Genomic DNA, 12258 nt, shown 5'->3' on the forward strand with positions numbered 1-12258 from the left:
TCATTCAAGTCCAAAGGTGCTAGTTTCTTCAACAGCTGTCAGCAGCTTTTCATACAGCATAGAATATGAGGGGTAAGGTGGAAGATCCAAACGGTTGAAACACGTGTGTGCCCTGTGAAAGGAAAATATGCTACATGTTAAGTTTAATCTAAATAACCAGAGAAAGTAAGAACTGAGAAAACAAGTTCCTACTAAGACGCAAGACATTCAAATTCACTCAAGAGAAAAAAAGAAGTTCTAACTATTAAAGTAAAACTCTCAAATTCCACCAAAATCCAAGGTACTGAAATGTGCATGCACATACACATGAATATTTCACATAGAAGACACAAGCTAAGTATCAATGTAACATCATTCTCTGCTATCCCTGCATTAGACATTGCAGAGGTCTTGCAGGGATCTTCATGGAGAAGAACGCTGGAAGTCCTGATAAGAGAGAAAAATCCACTACTGTAATTTTGGTTGCTTTGAGTTTTTCCCAAAAAAATGCACCTCAGCTGTACATCCAACATGAGCAGCTGGTAAGTTTTGCACCAGTGGACAAGTATGATGTGATGAACTATCAGAACTGAGAGAATGGGCTCAGCACGTGTTTATAGTGAGGCAGGGCTGACTCTTGAAAGACCATTCAGGGATCTGCTAACTGAAGAAGGAAGGTTGCTGAAAACGTTCCTTAAGTCAGCTGTTGGCCATCTGCTGCAAGTCTGGCCTTTAAATGTTATTTATTTGTAGTAGCCAAGGCAAAAGCAAAATATTTTTTTGCAGAGCAAGCTGCCAACTCGATGATCCTCTCTTCCCCCAGTTCTATCACTATATTTACCCCCAGTTGGCAGCACCTTCAAAAGAAGCTGTGGAATGGATTCCATGCATGCCTCCACCTTGTTGCAGCTTTTCTGGCAGCAGCAATTAGACTCAGATGCAGACTGCACTTCACTGTGTGAGGTGCTATACAAATGTGGAGCAAAGAAAACAGTCCCTGCCCCAACAGTTCACCCATTTCAGCTGACTCAAAAAATGGGGAGCTCATTCAACAAACAGAGGGGGCACATTTTCATTAAAATAGTTTCATTTTTTTCAGTCAACTTGGAGTCTTACGTGATGCTAGAAATATTTCTGTTTCCTCTTGCTCCCTCCAATAAATGTGAATTGACAAAACCCTACAGAAGGAAATGTAGCCTCAGTGGCTAATGATGACTAAGCTCCTGGCCCCTAGTATTTTCAGAAGCCGTGAAGTTGTTTTACTTTTAAGCTTTTTTATCTCATACTTTAATTCGATGTTAATTCTTCAGAACTGAAGCAGAAGAGCTATCTTGGAGAAACTGTTTGAAACCATGCTAGTCAGCTCTTAGGCCACCCACAAAGTGAGAAAAACAGGATACTGTAGATGGGCTGGCCTGAGACTTGCAGATTCAGAATGAGAGTTTTATCAAGCACCGATGGTGAATCATTAAAAGCGAACAGGCAACTGAAATAGCCAGAGGCACATAATCTTCACTGCATCACACAATTTCAATTAGGAGAGCTTTTACCATCCTTTTTCCTCTTCTGAATGAAGATTTGTTAGCTGGTCACTCTCAGAGAGTACAATAAACACAAAATTTGCGGAAATGAGCTGGGAACACATGTGAGTTAGTGAAAAAGGAACATTAATAAAGCCATTATTTAATACAACTCTTGAAATTAAACATGGCAGTTCATGTGTATTATCCGTGAGTAGCCCTCCACTGTTTATTGTTATCTCGGCAATCTTTGGCAGCGTAAGTTGTTTCTACTAGCCGTTGCCAATCTGTATCAACCACTGGGAGTTAATTAACTGAAGGATTCTTGTAGTCCATTCAGAACGTGTTTATCATAGGCAAGAGAGCACCATTCAGAGACAGCCAGTCTTGAGGAGCTCAGCTGCCTGGCTCCAGGACTGGAAGGCAGCATAATCACGGTGGCTCAGGTGTGGATTCTGCTAACATAACTTTGCTGAACCTAAAATATTATCTCTGTATGGTACTTAACCGTGGCACATTCAACTGTATGAGACCATAGCATCTCAGACATCGCTGTCATGCATGCCATTGTGTGGTGCAGCCATACCCACAGCCACTGACTCTGGTGTTCACTTCCTTGCAGACATTCATCCATCTCATTTCATACTGGTTATGAAGCAACCTTGCATTGCTGTTGACTTCTGGACATTCTTGACCTAGCCAAACTCAGAAAAAAAGATCCATTCCTTTTCCTATTATGAGGTTTACAGAAGTGGACTCTTCTGTAGAGGGTCTCAAGGAATTTATTGTGAGGCGAAACTATTACAAAGAAAGGAAGAACAAGTTAACATGTCTAGAAACACTGAAGCATTTTGCCAAGCAACACTCTTGTCTTCTCCAGTTCAACAACTTTATGGAAAAAAAATCCTTTCACTCCAAAAAATGCCATCAAATCAAAAATGAAAACTAATATTCAGGAGTCCTATGCTGGTTAGGTATACACTTCTACCTGCTGAAGGTGCAAACCACAATACATAGCTAAGAGCAAAACCTGAGTCCAAATTCTGGTCTGTGAAACTGATGTAGATCTACTGCAACTCTGATGATGCCAGTGAAGCCCACTTAATCTTACAATAAGATAATTATGTGCAAAAATGCCTGGTATACATCCAGCACTGGGTCTAACTGGTTCTTTGCTGCAAAGGTGAGACATGGTGTTTACTTGTGTAACTGAACAACGTATTCTGCCTCACCTGAAATAAGAGAGGGCTGGTTGGGACTCCTCCTCATTCAGTGTTCCCTCTCTTAGCAGTACTGCTGTGCATAGCGCCTTTGCCTCTTGCAACTGAAAGCTGACACCTTTGTCTTCCAAACTGGACTAAAGACAAATTTCTCAGCCTCTAGTCTGTTATATCATATTGCTGTGTGGTACTGCAGTACAGTTAAGAGGCAAGGATATTTCCCATAACATCCACTGTTGCTGAACTCTGCACCTTGTCCTCCAAAGGGGTAAGTTCCTCCCAAATGGTGTTGACGTCCTGCTAGTGATCCCAGCGGGAGTGACTACGGTAAGCATAATTCAGGGGACACTTGCTATTTTGTAGTACGGGGCTTGCTGCACATATTGGGGTGAAGACATTACATCAGCAGTGCAAGAAACAGTAATTGCAATGAGAGAAGTCTTTCTTCCCTTGATTAAGCCTCCTACCACGTAAGCCTGCTGATATTTGAGAGGGTGTTCAGGGAGTGAGAGGCCTGGAATAGGAATTAGATTGGCAAGAACTTTTATGGAAAGGATTCTGGCTTCTCTAGAAGAAAATAAAAAGATAAAGTCGTATAAACCAACTCTGACCCTCACGTGTCCTCACTCTCCAGTAAGTAAAGCAGTAAATGGACCACTTAAAATTTCGTTCTCCCTGGCAGTCTGTCTTTACTGCACAAAGCAGTTTTGGTGGGTCTGAACCTTTAATCTTGCTCCCTGTTCACAATGCTGTGCTATTTCTTTTCTTTTAAGAATTCTCTCTAAAAATGATGAGTATAAGCTTTTAAGATTTTTGCATTCTCCTTTTCTTTGTCACTTCCTTTAATCCCCATAATGATGAGAGTCCAAAGGCAGTAAGTGTGCACAGAGCCCCCTCCTATCTTACTTATAGCTTGAACGTATCAACTAAAATAAGACTTTCATTCTAACGTAACCACGTCTGTCAGGCAGAAACTGGGCATTTGTCCTTTTCACCTTGTGTTCTGTACATGAACCCTCAAACCCCTCTTTGATCAACCTCAGGAACCACAGGTATCAACTTCTGTTCCTTTTGTCTGTAAGAAGGAACACTTATATGGTCTGGGAACCACTGCTTAATAGATGAATGGAGATTTGTAGATGGTATTTCTGTTGTGTGTGAGAAAGGAGGAAAGAGAAGAGGGATGGGAGATAAGGAATGATAAAAGACAGCAAAGCACACACACTCAGTCCACTGGGAAAGAAGGAAATGATGAGAACAAAGTTCTTTGTAGCCATACACAATCTTTTTTTAATTGCTATATGGGATTCTGGGGTGATTAATTACTTGATCATCTAATAGAGAAGGACAGAATTCTCTTACAAAAGATCAGATATTTACTAGCACTGGTAATCTCTATTATACATAAACCACAGACAGTATGGTGGTAATCACTAATATTACTCTGCTGAATGAAAACCTCTTTTGATGAAAGGGTAGTTGCAGCTCAGCACTGATGGGGAAAGCAACCTCATTGCGTCAGATGTGATTATTTGACTCACTGGGATACATGCTGAGGTCCTTACTTAACTGGTACTCAAACAGAAATAACCTTGGAGCTGACGGGAGTGGAGTGCAACCAGAAGATGGGGCAGTGGCATTTGTAGGCACTGAACACTTTTGCAGGCTCAGGTTTTAAGGAGAGGGAACTGTTGTCTCCCATAGCTATAGCAGAAAACACTTTGCACAGGTTTGTTTTGGACCAGGAGCTCCGCTCCCACAATATCAGATGAAGCTATGTTATTCCAGCTAGAAACCCAGTGTCTGTTCATTAATGTTTGGTGAGGAACAAAGAATAAGTTCTTGCAAAACTACTGCTAAAACTGGTTCTGTGTTAAGTAGCTGCATGACCCAGGAAAGGTGAAGAGAGGCTTCCTGCTTCCTGCTGGAAGAATGCTCCATCCATCCCTACTCAGCCAACCAATTAAAAGAAGTAAAATATGTAAATCCTTTATTTTGGGAGAAAGTTTTGCATATTAGATAGGGAGACTAAATCTCAACCTTGATGAAGGAGTGGTTGAACCTTTTACCTATTCAGTGTTACTTCATCCAACAAGCTACATCAGTTTGGAAGAAACCATGCTGGAGATTTACACTGACAGATCTGTAAATCTGGCAGTCTCTTTGGAACCTGCTTTAGGGTCATCGTCTAGAGATCTGGGATTAGAGCAGCATCTCTGAGCTGTATAGCACTTTGACTTTCTAATGTGTGTGGACTCAAAGTAAATATAGATAGGAATAACGTGTCTGCTACACACGCACACTCCAGTAATAAACTACTGGTGTAATCTAACTCTTACTTGCCTTACAGGAACATATTACACCGCCATTGCCCTGTTCATGTAGGGGAACTGGTACTGATGAACAAGTGCACCAGTTTAGAATGAAATTCTCAGCCTTCCTGAAGAAGTCTTGCTTATCCTCAGCACTTTCAAGAAGCACTCTAGGTGTTATGTATTAGTGGCTATTCTTCGAAAAGTGCTACATTTTAGAAACTTACACCATGCCTCTTTTCTGAGACTGTCATGTTGCAGTTGCAAGTGCAAAAGCATGGCTGGTTTAGGTATTATCTTTGCTCACTATAAGCTAAAGGCATTTGCACGCTCCATTGCCAAAACGTAAGAACAAGATATAAGGGAGAGTCACCTAACCATTCTGGCCATCTGGAGCAGAAGTGAGACAAAACAGGAGTCCTGGACTCTCCTAATAGGGCTAAAAGTTATCTTGATACTTTGTAAAGCAGCTGGAAACCCAAAAGCCGGACTAACCCATCCCCACTGGCCCACCATCTACCTGGATGTCAGGAAAGCCAAATGCATCAGCTTTATGCAAGCTTCCATAACACCTCTTACAGCATCGCGTTTATTGGGTCAGGGCCTAAGAACTAAGTCCAGTAATTAAGAGGTGCAATCCACACCTAAGCACATAAATGACTAAATCTGATGATTGCTGAGACACGAGAAAGCTGTTTGTTTTTTTTTTTTCCTAGGACTTTGAAAATGTGGAACAACGGTAAGTCTCACTGTGAAATTGTAGGAATGGTTGGAAGGACAAGGGAATTTGTTGTGGTTTATTTTAAACAGCTAAAGTTAGTTACACTCATATTGTATCACAGGGGCCAAAAGGCCTACAGGATATGACATATGACTTTTTTTAGCCTCTAAGTCTAAGTAAATAAGTAAGTAAATCTAAATAAACACGAGCAATCCATAATCAGGCATTTAAAAAAAGTTTAAAATAACATTTATTTAGTTGCTTAACTAAGGATTTAGGGAGCCTCCAGGTTTAGCCTGTGTGTTTTATGTATTTCTCAACACTGTGTATACTTGGCAGCACCCCATAATTTTATAAAAATGCAGGTAATAACTCACAGTGATCAAGCTGTGTTTATTCCCCATGAGCAAGTGTTGTTTCTCTTTCCCCTGGCTAAAATGAATGCAGAGCTCTCAGAGTTCTAAAAGGTGCTAACAACTTTCACCTGGAAAAGAGGCCTCTTTCAGGGAGAGCAACAAGTTTGGTGAACAGCAAACATAAAGTCGTTAATGTGAATATCTCTGGGCTAACTGAATCTAGGTCATAAGTAATGCCTAGGTTCACAAAGAAAGTTAAGCGGAGCAGAAAGAGGCCAATTACCCTTTCAGAACTTGATGGGTCAGCCCAGGGCATTTTCTGTGCATGCATCAATGTCCACCCTCCCCTCTTGCCACCTTCCATCCCAGGAGGAGTGCACTATATATATGCTGCAAAAGGAGGATCAGGCCTACGCATAGCAAACTGTAGCGCTCGGGCTTTCTTTCCCCATTGCTGGCTGATGCTCAGAGGCCGTGAGTCATCTCACTGACCTTACATGTTTTCATCTGTTTTTAAATCTCAGTGCCTACATCTAGCTTTCATGTCTCTGCAGAGTCTTTATGGTCAATGGATATATGTACTAGGTGCAATTCAACTGAGCTATTTTAAAAGTCTATATTCAGGTGAGATGAATTGTGCCTTAAAAACACTTACTTCCCTTTTCCTGACTTTTAGAGGCAGTCAGTGTAAGATGTCAGCTCAGAATGTCTGCTGGCATAGTGCCCTGGTCCAGCTCCTGTGTCTCCCCGCTGCGTAAGGATAGACTTGAGCAGGCTTGTACTAAGAGGGTGACCATATTTGGACTCTCCCTCTCCAGAGGACTTTGGAGGTCTGTTCAAGGCCATGCCTTATAGTGTGCTTCTGCATAAACAATGTGGATGGCAAGTAACTATAAAACTGGACTAAACCCATTATTAACTGATTGCCTGAATATATCTGCAAGGTCTGTGAGAAGAGATTTTTTCTCTGTGCCATGGAAGTAGCCTCCTTCAGACCGCAGCTGAAAGCAAATGACAAGAGCAGGAAGAAACCATCCTTTGGGGGGCAAATGTTATGTAAAAGGGTCACGTAGTAAAAGTATTGCAGAGGTGCTGAGATGTGGCCCCACAAAAAATGCTCTGTAATATCAATGGGACAGAGCCTCAGGCAACTGTAAGGACATTCAAGAAAAGGTGACTCACTTCAGTGAGGAAGGATGAGCGCTGGTCACCAACAAAGCACTGGAGCAGAACTCGAAGCTGAATATATGGAGCAGAACTCAAAGCTGGCTGTGCCATGACTCCCTTGGGTGGCCTTAGGCAAGTCAGACCACCCCTCTGTGCCCCAGTCCCTTTGTTCTGAAAAGGAAGATGACGTTTCCTTTGGGAAGCACTGTGAAGTCTCTTGACTCTGTATGACACTATGGCTCATTTGCTCCTAGTTGGCTGACTGAACTAGATGTAACAAGATGGGTATTATGACCACATGGTCTGAGTCCCTTCACTAAACTTCCTCGTGATGAAAAAGTGGAACCATCAGAGCAAATGAAGAGATTACGCTCAGGTCTCTCGCCAAAACTCAGAAACAGATTCTGGCTTTCATGGCTCTGTAAACTCACAAGTATTTTTACTAGTATTCTGGAAGTAAAGGGAACAGAATCAGCTGACAGCCTCCTGCTGGTCTGGATCTGTTCCAGAATCAAAATAAGAGAACTAGGTTTGGACCTATGGAAATCTTTATCTTAACCATTTCTCAGGATTCGAAGTAGCTTAAATTGAGCCTGCAAATCAAAAAGGCAGCAAAACACTTTTCTCTGAACGTAATTACAGAACAAATGGATAATTGTTTCTTTGCTGGTTTAAGGTGTCCTTACTGTATTCATTATCCTTCACTAGCAGAGATGCAAAAAAGTACCAGGCTCACCTTTCTCATATCACTTCTGGTTTTGTATCCTAGTTGGGACATACCTTGGGAGGGAGGTTATTTTCCCCCATTTCTCTATACAGAAACGCCGTAGCCCATTGCTCCCTCGGAGAGCTGCAAAGCCCTCGTATGGCACACTTGATGTTCCAGTAACAAATTGCAACAACCGAAGTCTCTGCTCATTGTTAAATCTCTCCACTGCTGCCCAGAACCACCGTATTACTATGTGTCCATCATGGTAACCTATACCAAGAAGCAAAAGAGAGAAATTAAAATCACCCCTCTAAGTGGGAAGCGTAACATCAAAATATGTTCCCACTAGCATGGGGCAGTAGACCTCCTACTTGAAAAGGTCCCGACTTAACAACGTATCTCATTCTTGATGAGCAGTAGGTCCCATACCCCACCTTGTCCTGGCTGCATATACCATAATATTACTAATTAATTTGAAACCCTGAAATTCAAAGATATATATTTGAGGTACACTGGCCTCTCACAATTACCTTGGCAAGAACCGGGGTTACCTGCATGAGACATAAAAGACCAACTGTGATATGCCACACAGTGCAAGTTCTAACGACTTAACAATTTCTGGTTCCCAAATAAATTCTCTTTTGGATTGCAGTAGCATTCAACATATGGAGAGGAGTTTGCTGCCGCAAGCCCTTCCCTGGCAAACTTCCCACCCGAGGGGCTCTGTGCCTTGGTTTGTGCTAGTGAAAGCCAGCCTAAACCCATGCTGAATCTATTTCAATAGCTAAACAGAAAAAAGGAGGAGGAGAATAACTTGGGGGACCAGCTGTGCTTGTGGTAAGCTGCGTATTTCAAGGTAACACAGAGGCTGGGCAGTGAGCAGCAAAGACTTAAACCTTGTATTTCAGGGGGAGGATATGTGAACCTCAGAGACTTTCCTTTTGCAGTGCAGAACTGTTGGATTTCACATTTATCCATCATCCAAGACAGACTGGATAAATCATGCTCAGTGTTTAAAGCAAAACTAGGCTAAGCATTAGAGAAGGGAAAAAATCCAACTTGACATAGTTTAGGCTGAGGAGACAGTTAAGCAAAATCTGTGTTTTGTTGAAATGTAATTGGGAACCATGAAATTCAGCTCTTGAATTCAGCTCCCTGCTGAAGCCAAGAGGGCTTGTGATGCTGCTTTCTGTGAGGCCAGCAGTTCGTTCACAGTCATCTGAGTAAGTAACTTTTAGATCTAATACCGCAAATCCTTTTCAGTCCTTAATAGTCAAAACTCCTGTTAAGTCGGCAGGAATTGAGTGGGTGAAATCTGGATAGAAGTTGCAGAAGCAGTTTCAGTATTATTACATCTGTTGATCCAAACCAGAGATCTTACTTATTTTATTTCATGAGTTACTCTTCACAAAACCTTCCCGAACAAAACAGCGCACTTCCCTCAGGAAAGACAGAAGGAAAAGATGGACCAAGTCTTTCATGTTTTAGATGGAAAACAGTCAAGATATTAGTAAGCATCAGCAGGCAGTTTACCTCCACGATATTCTGTGTTGTTACGCCAGTCATTGAGATCTATTTCTGCAGTGCCAGCTATAACCAGCTCCAGTTCTCTGGCATCAAAAACAGAGACAAGCCTGGAGTCTACAACCTGGAACAAAAAACCACTTGTAAGCACAGTTTCAGACTGGAAATAAAGCAGATGCAGTGTCTCATAAACCTATGGCTCTGATGGCCAGCTCTTTATTCTGACAAAGTCTGCACACTGACAGCTAACTTCCACTCCTCTGCTGATAAATCTGTGCTCTTCTTCAGTGAATCTGCTGATGTTTTGAGCTGCAAACAATGACACAGGAGATTTGACCAGAATGAAACAATAGAAGTGACAGGACATAATCTGTGCAGAACATTGTTACATTCATTCTGACAAGTGATTTCGATAGTCAAAGACTGGATTTGTAATATGGATAATTTATTTTGTATTTGTTTTGCATTGGAATTTCATTACAATTGTGTAGGAGTGCCCTCAGGTCTTCATCCACTGAAGATGCAGCTGAGGTTTGAGTTCTTCATTATGTGAAACCTAACGGCCTGCAGTATTCACAGGGAGAAAAAGCTGGCAAACCATACGCACACTTTAGCAAACCGTATGGAGTCACTTAGCCAACTCCTTTCTACAGAAAAGGGCTGACCAAGTCTATTCAGCTACAAAGCCACCCTCACTGGTTTCCACCCCCAGTAAATGTCAGCGCATATCTGCTTGGAGCCACCAGTTACCAGTACTATTCTGCTGTTCCATTTTCCAGGCTTGCCATTCTTTCAATTTGTTTTCCTCTGTGAGATAGCCCTCAACTTCTACTTATATTATACACCTTTCAGGGCAAGATACATACATGTTTGAATATGAGTAGTAAGGGGGGCAAGAATAGGTTACTACACGGGTTGGTCAGCAAAGCCACAGGTTTTCATCCAGTCTTTGACAGTCCTTGTAGCAGCTCTGCCAGAAGGGTGTTCTCAGATCCAGGTCTTCAGCAAAGACAAAATAGCAAAATCCAGGGACAACAATGGAGTGGCATCCATGAATACCAGCAAGATAATATCTGACTGCACCCTAGGACCAACTTTACTGGAATGAGTCCCTGAAAATACGGTGTATCACACCAGCTCCTCACTGAAGTGTACAATTCGTCACAGTCATCTTTTGTATCACAGCAGGGTAAAACAAAATTTGCCAAGGCCTAATTCTCTTACTATGTGAAAGGAAAACAGTATCTTTCTTAACTCTTGATCGTTATGCTTTATCATATTCAGAATACATATTTCTTTCCTTTCTCTCTTAATGCTAAACATGCTACATCCAAGGTCCCTCTCTCTACAGATCCAGGCACTCCAATTCCTTGCCATCTGTGTCTGTTTAGCTATTTCCTAGGGTACCAATGAAGCATAGTTTAACCACGGGGACATCTCATTCAGATGAGGAATGGAAGACAGTGGAAGCATCGTTTCGTTACTTACTTCATAGAAGCCACGGACTAGGGCCTCTGTTTGCTGAACCACTCCTCGTTCCACTCGCCACTTAACCATTCTCTCGATGTACTCTTTTTTGTTCTTTTCTGTCACTGCTGTATTTGCCCCTCCAGATTTCAACTCTCTCTCTGTCACCTACAGAACAAAGATAAATGGCGCGGCAACATACGGATGACATTGTGTTTCAAATTTAAGTTGATGGCCATACCAGCTTGCAACTTGCAATTAGATTATCCAAGCAATGGTACGGGAAACAACAGGATGGAGAGGTACTACAGTATTGGAATAGGAAGACTGTTTTGCCAGCTGGAAGGGATATCTACTTGTCTCTTAGGCAACAAGTGTTACCCTTCCCCAAGTACTAATAAGAGTGTTTACTCGGAAATGCCAATAGCCAAAGAAATTAGCACAAAATGAATACTCCCAACAGACTACCTAAACAAGACCTGCACCCTGCACAGATGACAAATATAGTCACTGTCGGATTCAGAGTTTTGTAACAACCATCCCAACCCGAGAAGTGTTCGTACCGTAAATAACTTTTTTTTTTTTTTTTTTTAAACTAAGAGCTACAGCATTTCATTGCATTTGAATGGTTAATCTATTTGGCTTGGGTTACTAAGGCTTAAGATTGAGAAGGGATTTAAGGAATCAATCTAGAATCTACCCATCAAGCACATACTCCTCACATGTGACAGAAAATAATATTTATCTTGCAATTATATTCACATTAAATCCAGTGGATTTAAAAGAATGTTTTGCACTCCCCTTCAGTTTTCTGCTGCTAGAATAATGATGTCTAGCACAGATAGTAAATGAGCTGCATGAACACATACTCATTATTTGTATTATTTACATATTATTTATATTATTATCTATTTATTAGCCCAACAGACAGCACACAGCATATATAGTATTTAGGTCACTTTGCTTGAGGGACCTGTTGTAACATTATGAATTATGGAAACACTTGATGAGTCATCTAATCTGTAGCTTTGTTGAGAAACAGCAAGAACAAGTAAGGTTGGATGTAATGAGTTAGGAATTCTTAGCTGGTTCAGGTTACATTCCCAAATGTAAATCACTGCATCCCCATTATACAAGCAACGCTGCAGTGTCCAGAGGGTAAGACTCTAGCCCAGCTGCCACAATGTATTCTTCAAGACTGTGCGGCATTAAGATACGTCTGTCAAAACCAATGACTAAACTTTGTCTAGCTTGAAGTGCGACTGTAAGTCCAGATACTCTAA

The 12258-nt window shown here is 41.6% G+C and overlaps 1 protein-coding gene across 2 annotated transcripts in view; it reads right to left on the minus strand.

The window, feature by feature from the left end:
- The window catches only part of HECW1 (HECT, C2 and WW domain containing E3 ubiquitin protein ligase 1), a 177320-nt gene continuing 165062 nt past the window's right edge, over positions 1-12258 (minus strand). For both annotated transcript variants that reach the window (XM_009637624.2, XM_009637623.2), the window contains 4 exons: positions 10997-11143; positions 9518-9632; positions 8056-8254; positions 1-112 (listed from right to left, as the gene is read on the minus strand). In XM_009637624.2, coding sequence (XP_009635919.1) covers positions 1-112; positions 8056-8254; positions 9518-9632; positions 10997-11143 — 573 coding nt within the window. The remainder of the gene's footprint in view (positions 113-8055; positions 8255-9517; positions 9633-10996; positions 11144-12258) is intronic.

Source organism: Egretta garzetta, unplaced genomic scaffold, assembly GCF_000687185.1.
Source record: "Egretta garzetta isolate BGI_Z169 unplaced genomic scaffold, ASM68718v1 scaffold244, whole genome shotgun sequence".
Taxonomy (NCBI): domain Eukaryota; kingdom Metazoa; phylum Chordata; class Aves; order Pelecaniformes; family Ardeidae; genus Egretta; species Egretta garzetta.